The sequence below is a fragment of the Cherax quadricarinatus genome, chromosome 23 (assembly GCF_038502225.1).
Source record: "Cherax quadricarinatus isolate ZL_2023a chromosome 23, ASM3850222v1, whole genome shotgun sequence".
NCBI lineage: Eukaryota > Metazoa > Arthropoda > Malacostraca > Decapoda > Parastacidae > Cherax > Cherax quadricarinatus.
In genome coordinates this window covers 2,173,172-2,191,956 of record NC_091314.1, presented here as the reverse complement: position 1 = coordinate 2,191,956, position 18,785 = coordinate 2,173,172, and the positions used below count along the sequence as shown (strand labels likewise).

General features: G+C 39.6%; 1 protein-coding gene across 2 annotated transcripts; it reads left to right on the top strand.

Annotated features, from left to right (window-relative positions):
- Window positions 1–445: 445 nt before the first annotated feature.
- On the top strand, window positions 446–14,525 carry LOC128705389 (cytochrome b-c1 complex subunit 6, mitochondrial). Of its 2 annotated transcripts, XM_070087770.1 has the most exons (4): window positions 456–593; window positions 10,893–10,916; window positions 13,143–13,304; window positions 14,266–14,525. In XM_070087770.1, the coding sequence occupies exons 1-4, from the start codon at window positions 543–545 to the stop codon at window positions 14,296–14,298; spliced, it is 270 nt and encodes an 89-aa protein (XP_069943871.1). In that variant the 5' UTR covers window positions 456–542; the 3' UTR covers window positions 14,299–14,525. The 2 variants fall into 2 exon arrangements, with proteins under 2 accessions (XP_069943872.1, XP_069943871.1); XM_070087771.1 differs by lacking the exon at window positions 10,893–10,916 and having other exon boundaries at window positions 446–593.
- The last annotated feature ends 4,260 nt before the right edge of the window (window positions 14,526–18,785 follow it).

Genomic DNA, 18,785 nt, shown 5'->3' with positions numbered 1-18,785 from the left:
TGGAACTTGACACTGTTCACAGAGATGAATGGTTTGAAAAACCGACAAGTAACAAATACAGTTACATAGAATTATCGTACATAGCAGCATATGTGTAGAGAACCTAGGACAACCCCAAAAAATCAGAGTGATTTATTTCCATTGGGGTTTGCGTTAGCCTGATAAATAGGAGTGAATGAAGACAGTGGATTTTAATGGACGTGCTGTTGGAATGAGAGCAAAGCATAACCCCTACGGATTTAACGCTTCCTCTTCAAATACGATGTTAATGTACCAATGAAGAAAAAAATATTGTGCATAGCGCCATCTACATTGTGGCCTGAGACACGGTATAAGACAGTCCCCCTCCCCTCCCCTCTTCCCTCTCCCCTTCCCCTTCCCCTTCCCCTTCCCCTTCCCCTTCCCCTTCCCCTTCCCCTTCCCCTTCCCCTTCCTTCCCCCCCTCCCTCCCTCCCCAGGAGGGTGTGTGTACCCAGTAGTGAACTACAGCTGTACACGGTCTGTTGCCTCCACTCGCTCCTCTCTGTATTCCACTTACTACCATGGCTGTCGACGATATTACCGTCTACAACGACGACCCCGAGGAGGAAGAGGTGGCTAACAGTTGCAGTATTTTGTAATTTGGTGCATTACAGGATTAATATTGTTATTAGGTTGTGACGGTCAGGGGTGGAGGGAGGGAATGGCTGCCGGTGCTGTCTCCTGCATTTTTGATTCTGAGGGACTTAGATCCCTCTCACTTTTGTATTACAAGTAAATAATACTGACATGTGTAAATACAGGTGTATATAATGCCGACAAATATGCAAATTATACATGTGAAACATTTGGGAACTTAAAATTTCGGTCACCAGGCTTTGCAATTCTTCGATAGATTTACATCGTTTACAAACGTTGTAAATTGTATCTTTAAAAAACGTTGCACATTTGCATAATTTTAAATTCATTCATGTATCCACCTTCTTGGACCGGAAAGAACCCCAATAGAAATGTCACTGACTTTTTTGGGTTATCCCAGGTTGTCTACACATATGCTGCTATGTATTATAATCTATGTAACTATTTGTGTATACCTGAATAAACTTGCTTAAAATTATCTCGCTTAAGAGTGTATGTAATGAGTAATGTAATAAAATTTCCAGATAATCTCGCCGACTTTACCAAGTCGCCGATTACTATAGCAAAGCCTGGATAACTTACGTGATAATATTGCATGTCTCTTTATTAATACAATGAAAATAAGTTAACCTTTTTTGGGGGTTATCCTAGGTAACCTACACATGTTGCTATGTATGAGAGTTTATGTAACTGTACACCAACTCTTATCATTCCTCAAGGAAGGTCCCTTGATGCTGGTGAGGGGCTCTTGATCTAGGGAATTGGATCTATGATCCGTTTCCCTGAATTGAGCCTGAATACCTTCCATCTCCCCTCCCCCAGGCGCTGTATAATCCTACGGGTTTAGCGCTCCCCCTTGATTATAATAAACTCATCATGCCAAGACAAAACCATTCTCATTGCTAAATTTACAAACTGTAATGTAGTTACCTAGTTTTAATATCAATATGTTCCATAACCTGTATCAATATAGAATTATTTTTAGTTTGCCCAAAATGCCTAGTCATGCTAGGCATGATGGTGGCCCTCTTTGCAATTAGTATTTTATATGTAAACCACACACTGTAACCAATATCTCGTGTGTAAACCCCATATTGTAATCTTTACAGAGAAATGCACATTTGTATTTGTAGGAGGCCCCGAGTTATTGTTTACTGTTATAATATACAAACAAGACTTGCAACTACAAGAGTACCACAGGGATAGACATGTTGAAGATTTGAGTTACTTATGCAACATATGGGAATCTTTATTGAAGAAACGTTTTGCCACACAGTGGCTTCATCAGTCCATACAAAGGAGAATGGTGAAGAATAGGAAGAGTTTGAGGTGATCAGTCCTCAACAAGATTAACCCGTTGGAAATAAATGGTATAAAATACCGACACAATGGCAATATAAACACAAATGCAGTATAATGTGATCCTTTATTGACTACGTTTCGCCCACACAGTGGGCTTTTTCAAGTCACAAACAGAACTACCTGGGGTGGAAGGAACGCGAGTATTTATAGTCCGGCTGAGGTCAGGTGAAGAATGCTGCATCTGATGATGTACCGAGTTGGGTTGTAGAGTCTAAAAACTTGGGTAGCTTGGAAAGGAGACTGGACAAGTTTGTGAGCAGACCTTCTACAGTGTTCTTATGTGGGATAGCGATGAAGAAGTTTCTTGGCAAGTGGTTCAGCTATGTTATAGAAGCCACTATTCTGGTTGAAGTTGTCGGATATAGAAATAAGTGATGATTCCAGGATTCTTCGGTATTGAGTGTTGTCTTCTGTGGCGATAAGTCTTGAGTTTCTGTAGTTTATCAAGTGGTTGTGTGAATTACGGTGTTGTACGCAGGCATTCCTTGTATCGTCAGACCTGCTTGCGTATTGGTGTTCTGAAATACGTGTTTGGAGGTCCCTTGATGTTTCGCCCACGTATAACTTGTTGCAGTCATTACAAGGGATTATGTATACCCCTGCAGAGGATGGAGGCTTGTCCTGCCTACTACTGGTGATGTCCTTGATGGTCGTGGTTGTGGAGGTAGATACTTGGAATGATGTTTTGGCAAAGATGTTGGAAACATGTTTGGCAATGGAGTTGGTGGGAAGGACTATGTATCTCTTCTCGGCAGTGTCTTCTCTGGGTGTGTTGAAGATGTTTAGTGCTCGCCGTCTGCAGTCTCTGATGAAGTGACGAGGATAGTGGAGTTTGGAAAATACCTGTTCAATTATAGTGCATTCTTCCTCAAGGAACTCGTTGCTGCTGATTCTGAGTGCACGCAGGAAGAAGCCTATAATTACACCACGTTTGGTTTTGGTGTCGTGGTGAGAGTAGAAGTGGAGAAGATCGTTTTGGTTGGTGGGTTTTCGATAGACTTTAAAACGAAGTTCGTGGTCAGCTTTGCAGAGTAGAACATCAAGGAAAGGAAGAGTGTTGTCGACCTCTTCTTCAAGTGTGAACTGGATTGAAGGCTCGACCTGGTTGAGCTTGTCTTGGAGAGCTTGAACGTTGAAGCGTTTAGGAGTTATGAGGAGAATGTCGTCAACATAACGGAGCCAGGTGACAGACGAAGGAATAATGTTGGTCTCAATCGCGTCACCTTTTATCCCAGCATCGGGGTGAAACACTCCAGCAGCGTGCTTTGTTCACTGAAACACTACTAAACAGACCATCGTCTCTTCTTGCTGAAAAAATGTTGGTCACTTGATCTTCCATTCCAACCAGCATTTCATCATTTATGGATGAGACTGTGTTGGCTTTGCGTCGTTTGCTGAAAATGCCTCTCGCGGACACGGACTGCCGTGAGTTGCGCCGCTCGGTGCGTTCTGTGAACCTGCTGCATGGAACGTCTAAGAAGCGACGTTCTCCTGCCATTATTCGCTTGGGTGCGGCTGCTGGCTCGTTAGCGTTGACGACATTCTTCCTGCGCCAACTCTGGCTTTCAGCGTTCAATGCTCGGACGACTCGGCAGATAGAAACTTCAATCAGTTCACTGAAGAAGGAGATGGAGCAACGCTCTTCGCTTTCGCGATGTTCTGCTCTGCAAAGCGACCGCGAACAGACACAAAAATCTGTGAAAACCCACTGTGTAAAGCGTCAGCTACTCCCACTTCTTCCTGCGTTGCAAACTGCGTGATGGTATAGGCTCTTCCTGCGTGCTGCGATCTGCGGCAACCGGTGCTGAGAAAATGCACTATAACGAGTGATGACACCTCCCAGAAGCTCCACTGTCGTCACTTTAAATAGAACTGCGGTAAACATAAGTACATCTTCAGCTTTACCCAGAGAAAGGTGCTATGAGAAGACTGCATGGTCGCCACCAACTCCGTGCCAAACATGTTTCCAACATCTTTGCTGAAGGCACTGTCATTCAATAATCTACACTCCTGCTCCACATTTCTATCAAGACCCATCTTTCCAGTAATGAGACAACCTCCATCTGCGAAGTGCTATAATCCCCGCTAACAACTGTTTGCAACAGAAGATTATAAATGAATGGCGTCAATCAGCCAAACAGTTCCAGATTGCCAGCTGCAAGCTGGAATCTGTTTGTTAAAATGCTATAAATTTGTGCAGTGAGATTAACCCGTAAACGGTCCAAACGTATATATACGTTTTTTCAACATTTGAAAGTATGTAAAGAAAGTAGATCATCTTTTTGTTTTTTTACATTTGAAAATATGCAAAAAAAACTTAGATCTACTTTTTTTTTTTGTTATATTTGAAACTGTAAAAAAAAGTAGGTCTACTTTTGTAGCACTACACATGTGAACGTAGATCTGCTTGGACCGTTTACAGGTTAATGGACTGATTACATTGACTCAGGCTGAGGGACTGATTACCTCAAACCACTACTGTTCTTCACCATTCTCATTTGTACGGACTGATGAAGCCACTGTGTGGTGAAATGTTTCTTCAATAAAGATTCCCATATGTTGCATAAGTGTCTCGATCTTCAACCTGGTTTTTAACCATTTATCACGGATAGAGATGTTTAAATGCAACAAGTCTCCGACATATCTGGCCGGCGTGGCATCATAATACAGCCGCCATAGCAACCAGCATAAACTTCCGATGTCTTGTTTCCTCCACTGATGAGCTCAGCTCGCAGCCAGTCTTGGTATGGTAGATATGTATACCATTGAGCAGAAAGTGTTCTTAATAAAATTGTATTTGACTACGGGCTCATTCAAGGCTACGCACTCTGATTTCAGAAAACGGTTTAATGTTGCAGCGCCCTCAAGGAACAGAAGATGGTGAAAAAATGGAAAAAACAGGCATGTCGGTGAATGTCCATGGGGGCGGCCGCCCTGCAATGGCCGAGGAAATAGTGCAGGATGTGCTTGACAAGTTGCTTAACTCACCAAGCAAGTCCTTACGACAGCTGTCCCAAGAGATTGACTTTTCACCTGCTACTTGCCACAGAGCGGCAAAAAAAAGGGAGCATTCGTCCATATCAAGTGTCCATAGGGCAGAAACTTAGCACAAAGGGTGTCATACTGTAACTGGTTTCAGACCTTGGCTGAAAACGATGACATCCTGGACATAATCTTTTTCTCAGACAAAGTGTGGTTTCACCTGTCTTGGTATGTCAGTTCTCAGAATACACACTTGTGGGCTCAAGCGAATCCACATAAGATTCATGAATATCCATATCTTATCTTATCCAAAGGACTATGGCCACCAAGGTCTCCAGATCCCCCAGACTTCTTACAGGGCATGTTGAAGGGAAAGGTCTGTCAGTAAACCATGCACATTCCAGCAACTGAAAGAGAACATCACCGCTGCAATTGACAGCCATGCTCAGTTAATTGAGACGTTTGCAAACTTGAAGCGCCGAGTTTCCAGGTGCCTGCAGGAAGCAGGCGGCCACTTTCAACTTCCTGTGATACGATACGTTGAATATCTCTACAGTAATGTACTGTTACAATTACATTTGCCTACCTTGTATATTTTGCCTGTAATAAACGATAACCCATGGCCTCCTACGAGTGAAATGCCGTGTACATATGTATACAAATATGAAGAGCTACATTTATTTAACTATCTTTCTGTTAACCTCGTATGACTTTAAACCATACAAATATTATAGCAGTGAATATACAATAAAAATTGTCCCTGCATCTAGCCGTAAATCTTACAAATTGTTTTACAGATATTTCTAAACATAAGAAGGAAGGAGCACCTCAGCAGGCCTACTGGCCCATGCTAGGCAAGTCTAACTCTTGTACTTTCAAATTCAAAGTTTATTCTCTATAAAGATTACAATGTTGAATTTACAGAATTTGGTTGTTGTGTGGGTTTACATGTAGTTAAATAATGATTACAGAGTGTACCACTAGAACGCCTAGCATGGCTAGGCATTTCGGGCAGACTTAGTTTAATTCTTTATTTTAAAATATTACAAATTATGAGGTAAGTTGGTATTATGGCTAAGTGACTAAATACTAGTTTGTGAGTTTAGCAATGTGAATGCTTTTGTTTTGGCACAGTACATAGTTTCAGTATTGGAGTATCATAGGATTCATTATTTTAAGATTGAGATTAATATTTCTGTTTATGGTCAAATGGGTGAGTGTAAGTGTGAACCACCAGGTGGTATTCGTGTAGTTAGTTGATGGGGTGTATCAGGGAGATAAGATGTTTTCTAATGGTAGTTTTGAAGGTGATGAATGTGTCTGCAGTTCTAGAGTTCTCAGGTAGGGTGTTCCAGATTTTAGGGCCTTTGACATACATTGAATTTTTGTAAAGGTTTAGTCGGACATGGGGAATGTCGTAAAGATGTTTGTGTCTGGTGTTATGCCTGTGGGTTCTGTCACAACTATCAAGAAAGCATTTTAGGTCAAGGTTGATATTGGAGTTTAAGGTCCTGTAGATGTAGATTCCACAGTAGTAAGTGTGGATGTACTGAACAGGGAGTAAGTTTAGATCTACGAAGAGTGGGGGGGGGGTGTTGCCAGGGATGGGATTTAGTGATTATTCTTACTGCAGCTTTTTGTTGGGTTATTATTGGCTTTAAGTGTGTTGCTGCAGTTGATCCCCAAGCACAAATAGCATAGGTGAGGTATGGATAAATAAGTGAGTGGTATAGTGTGAGAAGGGCATTTTGCGGCACGTAGTATCGTATCTTGGAGAGGATCCCAACTGTTTTGGATACTTTTTTGGTTGTGTGTTGGATATGGGTGCTGAAATTCAGGTTGTTGTCAAGGTATAGGCCTAGGAATTTGCCCTCATTATGTCTGGTAATTAGAGTGTTGTCGATCTTAATGTTAATTTGTGCATCTCCTGCTCTGCTACCAAACATAATATAGTAGGTTTTGTCAGTGTTAAGCGTAAGTTTATTGGCTGTCATCCAAGTCGATATTTTGATCAGCTCCTCGTTAACCATGGTGTTGAGGGTGGCAAGATTAGGGTGAGAGATGACATAAGTCGTGTCGTCAGCAAAGAGAATGGGTTTCAGGTGTTGGGATACGTTTGGAAGATCATTGATGTATATGAGGAAGAGCAGGGGACCAAGGACACTTCCCTGCAGAACTCCAGTATCAAGTGGCCATGTTGTTGATGCTGTGTCTTTAATGGTAACATACTGATACCTATTAGTAAGGTAAGATTTGAAATAAGCAAGCGCATGGCCTCTTATACCGTAATGGTCAAGTTTGTGGAGTAGGATGTCGTGGTCTACTGTGTCAAAAGCTTTTCTTAGGTCAATAAAAATTCCTAGTGGATATTCCTTATTTTCCAATGCTGTGTAAAGCAGATCTAGCATTTTTATGATTGCATCATTAGTGCTTTTATTTTTCCTAAATCCAAATTGGCAGGGGTTGAGTATGTTTTGTGCTGTTATAAATGAATATAGTCTCCTGTGCACGAGTTTCTCAAAGATTTTGGATAGCAATGGTAAGTTTGATATTGGCCTATAGTTGTTTAAGTCTGTAGGGTCACCACCTTTATGTATTGGTGTAACCCTTGCCATCTTGAGTAGTTTCGAGAAGGTGCTAGTTTCTAGTGACTTGTTAAAAAGTAATGAAATAGTATGCAAAAGGATATGGGCCGCTTGCTTGTACAGTAATGGTGGGACATTAGACAGATTCCCTGAGTTGTTTTTAAGTGACTTTATAATCTCGGTGACTTCCGAGGGCTCAGTTGGTGCAAGATAGAAGGAATTTGGGAAATTCCCATCGAGGTAGTCCCCGGCATGGGCATTAGTATGTGGGATTTTATTGGCGAGATTAGATCCTGTGGTTGAGAAGAAGTCATTTATCTTGTTAGCTGTGTCAGTGGGATGTAGTGGTGTTTCATTAGGTTTAGTTAGGACAATATTCTTGGGTTTTTTTCAGTTTGTGGGTCCCTAGAATCTGAGAGAGTGTTTTCCAGGTCTTTTTTATATCTCCTCTACTGTCTGTGAATCTACTGGAGTAGTATAGTTGTTTGGCTTTCTTTATTACTTTGGTGAGAACTGATGAATAGTGTTTAAGAATATCTTTGTGTATTAAGCCCTGTCTATATTGCTTTTCATATTGATGTTTCTTGTCAATGGATTTCAGAATGGTGCTGGTTAGCCATGGGCAACCAAGCCGTTTGTTTGTGATCTGTTTCGTTTTTATAGGACAATGTTTGTTGTATAGTCTAAGTAATTTGTTAAGAAAAATGTCTGTCCAGTCATCAATACCATTGGCCTTGGAGAATTCTGTAGGCCAGTCAACAATCTCTAGGTCAGTTGTGAACTTCCTTATTGAGGCCTCGTCATGGAGTCTAAATGAGACTTTGTTGTATTCAAGTGGTGGTTTATTAATGTTTGTCAGGAGGAAGGTAGGGTAGTGGTCTGTAGTGCTATCTGTGATTATCCCTGATTTAACCCTTTGAGGGTTTTCGTCGTACTAGTACGTCTTACGCGTAGGGGTTTTTGACGTACTAGTACTCATAAATTCTAGCGGCCTCAAATCTAGTGGGAGAAAGCTGGTAGGCCTTCATATGAAAGAATGGGTCTATGTGGTCAGTGTGCACAGTCTAAAAAAAATCCTGCAGCACACAGTGCATAATGAGAAAAAAAAAACTTTGACCATTTTTTTTTTAATAAATCAGCGACTTTGCAGTGTATTTTCGTATGGTATTTATTGTTGTATTCTAGTTTTCTTGGTCTCATTTTATAGAATGGAAGACATATTACAGAAATTGAGATGATTTTGACTGGTTTTACAAAGAAAAGTGCCTTGAAATTGAGCTCAAAGTAGCAGAAATGTTCGATTTTTACCAAACTTCAAAAGTACACAAATCGTGCCAAGCGTGCAATACACGTCAACTGGTGAGTCTAATATTCTTTCACAAGTGCACCAATAATATTTATACCATTTTTTACACTAATGCAGTAGTCTGCATAACAGTAAATCTTATATTTTTTGTGAAAATAAAAATTCAAAGTGGAAAGCAAAAGAATATAAGAGGGGCCTTGAGACGTTACTAATGACTAGAGGAAATATCATTTTAGTTCTAGGAATGTCTTTCTTGTTTATTCTGGACCCTATTCGGAAATTGGCATCTTTTGAAATTTGTGTGAAATTGGCAAAATTACTAAATTCTGACCACTGTACTGGATAGTTGAATTTCATAAATGAGTGGTTTCTTGCACCCATTCGATAGAAAAAATGGAGTTCTAGCGAAATATTCATGTTTTTTGTCGACTAGTACAGTGAAATTGGCCGAAAATGGGGCTCAAAGTGGGCAAAATCGCCGATGCGTAAACATCGCCGAGACCGCTAACTTTGCGAGAGCATTATTCCGTAAGTTTTCTATCAAATTTCAAACTTTTGGTGTCTTTATGATCGGGAAAAGATTCTCTATCTTTTCGTAAGAGAAAATAATTTTTTTTTTTTTAAATTTGGCCGACCCTGAGAACGAGTTTCGGAGAGGGCCTGTCGACCCTCAAAGGGTTAAGGGGGGCTAGTATATTGGTCCATATGTGGTCTGTTATGGTTGCACTTGTCTCAGTGAGCCTGGTTGGTTTAGTTATTGTTGGTATGAGAAGTGTGTTGTTGATATTGTTGATGAAATCAGTTACAGGCTGATCATCTAGTAAGCAAAGGTCGATGTTGAAGTCTCCAGCTAAGAGAAGGTGGTGCTTATTCATTTGTCTGTTTGTTATTAGTGACTTTATTTTCTCACTGAAATTTGGGATGTTTGTGTGAGGTATCCGGTAAATGGCACCGATTGTTATAGGTGTCTTAAGGTTTTTTACAGTAAAATTAGCAAAAATGTATTACCCAAATTCATCACTAAAGCAAGTGGTGCTAATACAAGATAATTGGTTAGAGTAATAGATTGCAATACCACCCCCAACTTGGTTTGGTCTGCAGTTGTGAATTGCTGTGTATCCTGGTAGAGGGTAGATATCTATTGTGTCCTGCTTAAGCCAGGTCTCAGTAAGAATAATGCAGGAGAAGGGTGTCTTTAGTGATTCAAGGAGTGCCAGGAGGTCTTCATAGTGTTTGCTTAAGGACCTGATGTTGTAGTTAAAGTACTGATAGGCTTTTAGCATTGTTTAGGATAGTGCTGGCTTGTGATGCTGTGTAATAAAGGCAGTTACTTGCCTATTTTGAAAACTACACAGTTTTCACTTCAATGATGCTACTCTGGAGTTTGTTCTACTCATCCAGAATTCTGTTATCAAATCAATGGTTACCTACATCCGTTCTAAATTTTTCAGTCTTGAACCAGTTGCTGCGAGTCCTGTCTTGGTTAGATATTTTTAGCATGTTATTTATATACCCTTTATTTATTCCTGTTATCCATTTACACACACCAAGGGAGGTACTACCGTCCTGCCAAGTGAGTGTAAAAAACGAAAGCCTGTAATTGTTTTACGTGATGGTAGGATTGCTGGTGTCTTTTTTGTCTCATAAACATGGAAGGTTTCAGGTACGTCTTGCTACTTCTACTTACACTTGGGTCACACTACACATGCATGTGCAAGCATATATATACACACCCCACTGGGTTTTCTTCTATTTTCTTATTAGTTCTTGTTTATTTCCTCTTATCTCCATGGGAAAGTGGAACAAAATTCTTCCTCCATTAGCCATGTGTGTTGTAAGAGGCGACTAAAATGCCGGGAGCAAGAGGTTAGTAACCTCTTCTCCTGTATACATTACTAAAGTTAAAAAGAGACTTGTTTTTCTTTTTTGAGCCACCCTGCTTTGGTGGGATATGGCTGGTGTGTTGAAGATAAAAAAAAAAACAAGGGCTGTGTAAAAACCGTGTTCTGTGGTTGGTTCATTTTTTTTTTCTTTTTCAGGAAGAAGAGGAAGAGGATCTTGTGGTATGTTAGAGCATATACAAGTATTGTTTAAATATACTGTTAGCTACTTCATTTGTAAATTTGAGAGTACTTTACAATTATAGTACAAATAATTCTTTAAAATTCATTCCCACTAAGGCAGGGTGACCCAAAGAAGTGCATGCACATCATTGTTCACATGACCCTGGAAATCATAATATCCTCACCCACCCTTCAAATTGCACATGCTACATTCCCTTCCTGGAATTTAAGCCCACCAAACTGGCCTGCCTAAATTCCTTAATAGATATTAAATACCAAGTTTATTAACAAATGTTCTTATATTTATAATCTTGAATACAGTACTGTTATCTGTAAGGTATTATGTAGTGCAGAGGTAATGCACTCGGCTCAACTAAGGAAACCTTGGGTCTATCCTAGCTCTGTGAACTCCCTTACATGGTTTTCTGTTTTTAAAATAAGCTTGGTTAACTTATGCAATGCCCTATTATTATACACTTGTATGGTTCCTGTATCCCTGAATAAGATAATCAAACTTCTTGATCCTGATCATCAAGTGTCATGGAAGCCTCACAACCTCCCTAAAACTGCCCTTTATAGTCTGAAGGATCTAATTAGAACTTTAGCAAGCAAGCAAGCAACCCCCCTTCCCCCTCTTTTTTTTTTAACCCTTTGACTGTTTTCGACGTATAAATACGTCTTTTTTTTATTTACTCAATAATTCTAGCGGCTTCAAATCAAGTGGGAGAAAGCGAGCCCACATGTGAGAGAATGGGTCTGTGTGGTCAGTGTGCACCACATAAAAAAAATCCTGCAGCACACATTGCGTAATGAGCTGATGGAATAAAACGCCGACTTTGAGGTGTATTTTCGTGTAGTATTTATCGTTGTATTCGCGTTTTCATGGTCTTAGGTGATAAAATGGAAAACATATTACAGAAATAGAGATGATTTTCATTACTTTTACGATGAAAACGACCTTGAAACTGAGCTCAAAGTAGCGGAAATGTTCGATTTTTACCAATGTTCAAGAGTACATAAATCACACCACACATCCAATACACGTCAACTGGGGAGTCTAATATTCTTTCACTAGTGCACTGTACAATAATGCAGTCGTCTGCATAACAGTAAATTTTGTATTTTTTTGTATGAATAAAAAATCAAAGCAATAATAATATAAGAGGGGCCTAGAGATGTGACTAATGAACAGAGCATATGTTATTTTAGTGCCACGAATGTCTACCTTGTTTATTCTGGACCCTATTTTGAAATTGGCATCTTTTTTATTTTGCGTGAAATTGGCCAAATTGCCAATTTCTGACCACCATATTGGGTAGTCCAAATTAGTAAATGGGAGGTTTCTTATACTCAGCTGATAGACAAAATGGAGTTCTAAAGAAATAGCTATGAGTTTGGTCAACTGGAACAATGGAATTGGCTGAAAATTGGGCTCAAAGTCGGCGAAATCGCCGATACGCATATGTTGCCGAGACCGCTAACTTCGCGGGAGCATAATTCCACGAGTTTTCGACCAAATTTCGAACTTTTGGTGTCATTACCATCGGGAAAAGATTCTCTATCATTTCATAAGAAAAAATAATTTTTTTTTTTTTTCAAAAATTGAGCGACATAGAATGACAGTTTCAGAGAGGGGCCTGAAACAGTCAAAGGGTTAAAAAGATAGTGCGAGCACTCCTAAAAATGTTCAGAGCATTAAACATGGAGAAATGCCCAGCATACCTCTGCAAGTCATGCTAATAATTCACCTTGTCTTAATACTGTCCTGTCTATCAGCATGCAAAGTTCATGTTCTTCAACAATGACCTGACATGCATGTTCTAACTAGCCTCATTAAAAGCTTCACCTTTAATGCAAACCCATTAACCATTGATGGAAACTAACCTGTTGCACTTACTCTGAATTTCAGTTTTACACCTACATTAACCCTTGCTTCCACTAACCCCCTTCCCTTGTACACCATTACTATACTTGCAGTGCTGTATGACTTGCAGGTTTAGTGCGCATTTTTTAATAAAGTATAACGGTTGTTTCCATTCTAGTGTTGGTCATGTTTCTTTCATGGGTAACCCTTGTATGAGAAGGGGCAAAATTAATTTAACATTTAATTTTAAGAGTTTCATTGTAATTCATTTCTTATAAAAAAAAAAATAAGGAAATCCTTAGTCTTACCATTTTGCTTTAATATTTTTCATAACTGTGATTTTATTAATATCCTGCCTGTAGGATCCAATCGATGGTATGAAAGAAGCTTGTGGAAATTCAGGTCATTGTATAGAATTGAATGAGAAGTTATCTACCTGCAATGAAAGAGTCACCTCCCGTACCAAGACAGAAGAGACGTGTAGCGAGGAGCTCTTTGATTACTTGCATTGTGTTGATCATTGTGTAAGTATATTAGTTCTTGTCTGTCAAGAGTTCTGTTGCTTAAGGACTGTCTATTAACCCTTTCAGGGTCCCCAGCCCTCTCCAAGACTTGTTCTCAGGGTCCCCAAATTTAAAAAAAAAAAAAAATATGAAAATATAGAGAATCTTTTCCCAATCATAATGACACCAAAAGTATGAAATTTGATGGAAAACTTGCGGAATTATGCTCTCACGAAGTTAGCAGTCTCAATGATGTTTACACATCGGAGATTTTGCCCAATTTGAGCCCTATTTTCGGCCAATTCCAGTGTACTAGTCGACAAAAATCATAACTATTTCGCTAGAACTCCATTTTTTCTATCATTCGATAGAAACCACCCATTTACCGATTTCAACTATCCAATAAAGTGGTCAGAATTTAGCAATTTTGCCAATTTCACACAAATTTCAAAAGATGCCAATTTCCTAATAGGGTCCAAAATAAACAAGAAAGATATTCCTGGCACTAAAATAACAAGTTCTCTATTCGTTAGTCACATCCCCAGGCCCCTCTTTATATTTCTTTGGCTTTCCACTTTGAATTTTTATTCTTACAAAAAATAGAAGATTTACTGTTATGCAGACTACTGCATTAGTGTAGAAATGGTATAAATAATTTCAGTGCACTTGTGAAAGAATATTAGACTCACCAGTTAACGTGTATTGGACGCTTGGCATTTGTTTACTTTTGAACTTTGGTAAAAATCAAACATTTCTGCTACTTTGAGCTCAGTTTCAAGGTACTTTTCATTGTAAAACCAGTCAAAATAGTTTACAGCGAAGTTCTGGCAGGCCATATTTGTTTGGTTGAGTGCTGAACTTTGTTTGAGTAGGGAGCTGATCATATACCGATTTTCCACTGTACAGTAGTTTTTTTTTTTTTTTTTTTTTAGGTTGGGGTTGATATTTAGGGTATTGATGTACTTTTCTTCTTTTTTTTCAGCTTGCAAAAAATTTATTCAAGAAACTCAAGTGAGTGAAGAGCTTTTTTTTATTTAATGTTATATGTGAGTCAAGGGCACTTGTAATACTGAATTTAGGTCATTGCTGCAACAAAAAGGCAATGGTCTTTTTTGTGTCATGCCAGTTTCCTTTAAAGACCAGATGTTTCAGCTCCCCCAAAATTAGCTTTATATGTTTGTAAATAATGGCTGAAAATTTCTTGAAGTATTGTGACTGTATTAAATATAAATAACACTATCTTTTTTTCACATTATTCTCCTAGTCGCTATACCCTGTCTACACAAATCCCAGAGACAGACTTATAATTAATTTGATGACCTAGTGTTGATCTAGGTCTGTGCATATTTAGTGTTAAAATATGTATATCTAGACACCTTCACAGCTCAAGCTGCTAAATAGTATCCCCACAAACAGGGGAGAGTGTTATGATGCTGGTAAAAAGTTCTTGATTCAGTATATTTGAGCTCCCCATTGTAGGATGACACTTATTTTTCCATTCCCCAGGAGCTGTGTGAATTGTATAATAATAAATAGCACTGGGTTATCACTACAGTATTTGTTGTCCTCAACATCTGGAGTGGCTGCATCACATTAGCATGGATTTTGTATAAAATAGTTGCAAGGATATTTTTGAATGTGAATAAAGTTTTTATTTTTGCTCTATATTTAAGGTGGTTTACCTATTAGCACTTTCTCAAGCTAGGTTCTTTGATGCTGGCGAGGGGGCACTTCACCTAAGGAATTGTACTTTTGAATTCCTTCTGTGCATCAAACTTGAGTACCTCCCATACCCCCCAGGTGCTGTATGACACTTGCTTTTTAAAGTATGTTCCTTAATGCTGGTGAGGCACCCTTGATTTAAAGAATTGGATCTGTGCTCCAGTTCCTTGAATTGAGCCTGAATACCTTCCATTTCCCCTATGTGTTGCATGAACCCTATGGGGTTTAGCACTCCACCATGCATGTAATGACCCCTATGAGTCTAGCACTTTCCCCATGAATAATAGATTAGAAACAATCTCTCAATGAATTATTAATAATACAGAAGGGCTTCATTTTGCGGCGTTTCGCTAATACAGCAGTTTTCAATTATGCCCATTCTTCATTTATATTTATTCAGACTTCCTACAAAAAACATATTCACTCGCTATAAGCCAAGGACAAAAATATTTTAAGGTAAGTGATGTGTGTGTACTGAACTATATTATTTTTTAGACCTAGTCTTATTGTTCACTTAATTTTTTATTTTTTTTTTCAACAAGTCGGCCTTCTCCCACCAAGGCAGGGTGACCCAAAAAGAAAATACTTTCATCATTCAACACTCACCTCACTCGCACATAATAACTGTTTTTGCAGAGGTGCCCAGAATACAACAGCTTAGAAGTATATACGTATAAAAATACACAATACATCCCTCCAAACTGCCAATATCCCAAACCCCTCCTTTAGAGTGCAGGCATTGTACTTCCCGTTTCCAGGGCTCAAGTCCGGTTATATAAAATAACTGGTTTCCCTGAATCCCTTCACTAAATATTACCCTGCTCACACTCCAACAGCTCGTCAGGTCCCAAATACCATTCGTCTCCATTCACTCCTATCTAACAAGCTCACGTACGCTTGCTGGAAGTCCAAACCCCTTGCCCACAACACCTTTACCCCTCCCTCCAACCTTTTCGAGGACGGCCCCTACCCCACCTTCCTTCCCCTACAGATTTATATGCTCTCCATGTCATTCTACTTTGATCCATTCTCTCTAAATGACCAAACCACCTCAACAAACCCTCTAAAGCCCTCTGACTAATACTTTTATTAACTCCACACCTTCTCCTAATTTCCACACTCCGAATTTTCTGCATAATATTTACACCACACATTGCCCTTAGACAGGATGCGGCATGCAAAGAGTACGTAACCTTTATTCGGCGCATGTACACACCCTCACTGAAAGGCTATCTCCCCCAACCAGCAAACCAGGTATTAAGGGTTGATGATGGGGCCCAGTCGTTCAATCAGTACCCAGGTTCCAGCCAATGAGAAGATGGTTTTGGCAATCGCTGGGGTGATGTGGGTTCCTCTCACGTCTGCCCTTGTCATTTCCATTCTAGAGTTGGTTGAAACACGATCTGCTCTCTAGTGGCTTCTATTCTGCCTTGCTTACTGTGGAGTGTACTAATACCTATTGTTGTACATAGTGTATATAGTGTACATACTTCTGTTACAAATTGGTGAAGGATAATACACATCAAAAGTTTTTCTGCTGTTTATTTTGCTCCCTTTACACCCAGGATAACAGGCCTTTGGGACTCCTGGGTTGTAATACAGGACATGTCCACTGCCTCCAACTGCTGCCTCGCTGCAGCATTTACAACCCAAGCTTCACACCCATATAAGAGTGTTGGTACTACTATACTTTCATACATTCCCTTCTTTGCCTCCATAGATAACATTTTTAGCCTCCACATATACCTCAATGCACCACTCGCCTTTTTTCCTTCATCAGTTCTATGATTTACCTCATCCTTCATAAATCCATCCGCTGACATGTCAACTCCCAAATATCTGAAAACATTCGCTTCTTCCATACTCCTCCTCCCCAATTTGATATCCAATTTTTCTTTATCTAAATCATTTGATACCCTCATCACCTTAATCTTTTCTATGTTCACTTTCAACTTTCTACCTTGACACACCCAAAATCGTCCACTAACCTTTGCAGTTTTTCTTCCATAATCTTCCATAAGCACAGTATCATCAGCAAAAAGTAACTGTGTCACTTCCCATTTTGTATTTAATTCCCCATAATTTAACCCCACCCCTCTCCTGAACTACCCTAGCATTTACTTCATTTACAACCCCATCTATAAATGTATTAAACAACCATGGCGACATTACACATCCCTGTCTAAGACCTACTTTTACCAGGAAGTAGTCTCCCTCTCTTCTACACACCCTAACCTGAGCCTCACTATCCTCATAAAAACTCTTTACAGCATTTAGTAACTTACCACCTGTTCCATATACTTGCAACATCTGCCACATTGCTCCTCTATCCACTCTATCATATGCCTTTTCTAAATCCATCAATACAATAAAAACTTCCCTACCTTTATCTAAATACTGTTTACATATATGCTCCAATGTAAACACTTGATCTACACATCCCCTACCCACTCTAAAACCTCCTTGCTCATCCGCAATTCTACATTCTCTTACCTCTAATTCTTTCAATAATGACTCTACTGTACACTTTTCCTGGTATACTCAGTAAACTTATTCCTCTATAATTTTTACAATCTCTCTTGTCCCCCTTCCCTTTATATAAAGGGACTATATACGTTCTCCGCCAATCCCTAGGTACCTTCCCCTCTTTCATACGTTTCTTAAACAAAAATACCAACCACTCCAATACTGTCCCCCCCTGCTTTTAACATTTCTGTCATGATCCCATCAGTTCCAGCTGCTTTACCCCCTTTCATTCTACGTAATGCTTCACGCACCTCCCCCACACTCGCATCCTGCTCTTCTTCTCTCCTAAAAGATGGTATACCTCCCTGGCCAGTGCATGAAATTACCGCCTCCCTTACTTCGTCGACATTTAAAAGTTTCCTCAAAATATTCTCGCCATCTACCCAATACCTCCATCTCCCCATCTACTAACTCCCCTACTCTGTTTTTAACTGACAAATACATTTGTTCCCTAGGCTTTCTTAACTTGTTTAACTCACTCCACAGCATTAAAACCTCCCAAATTTCAGAGTCATCGGTTCGGAGCTAGTGAAGTAGATCAGGTCGTAGTGGGGTCTTCGATAGCACATGCCTTACTGTTTTCAGTTACCCTCATGGCTTAAATGGGTGTGCACAATGCGTTTATTGTTGAATCATTCATCCAAAACGATGACTCTGATTGCCACACTTTTCAAATCCACTTCGCATTCGGTCGAAATGCTGCTGTTCTGGACCGAAAAACCTTATTGCTATGGGTTGCAGATTTCAGGGCCACAGGTTCGACATTAAAACATAAACCACCTGGAAAACCACAAGGCATTCAGATGGCAGAAAATGTCAGTGATGTGAGACGATCCTTTATGCAGTCTCCCAGACGTTCAGCCCGTAAACATGCTTCTGCTGTAGGGTTGTCTGATCAAACTGTCAGGAGAATTTTACATGCTGATCTTAAGTTGAAGGTAAACTGAATTCCATGCAATGCAAAGTTCTAAATGTTGGACAGGACAATAACCATGTCACATATAAACTAAATAATGTAGGTCTTAATATTACGGATTGCGAAAAAGATTTAGGAGTTCTGGTTAGCAGTAATCTGAAACCAAGACAACAGTGCATAAGTGTTCGCAATAAAGCTAACAGAATTCTTGGCTTCATATCAAGAAGCATAAATAATAGGGGTCCTCAGGTTTTAAGTTGGAAAAATTCAGATTCAGGAAGGATATAGGAAAGTACTGGTTTGGTAATAGAGTTGTGGATGAGTGGAACAAACTCCCA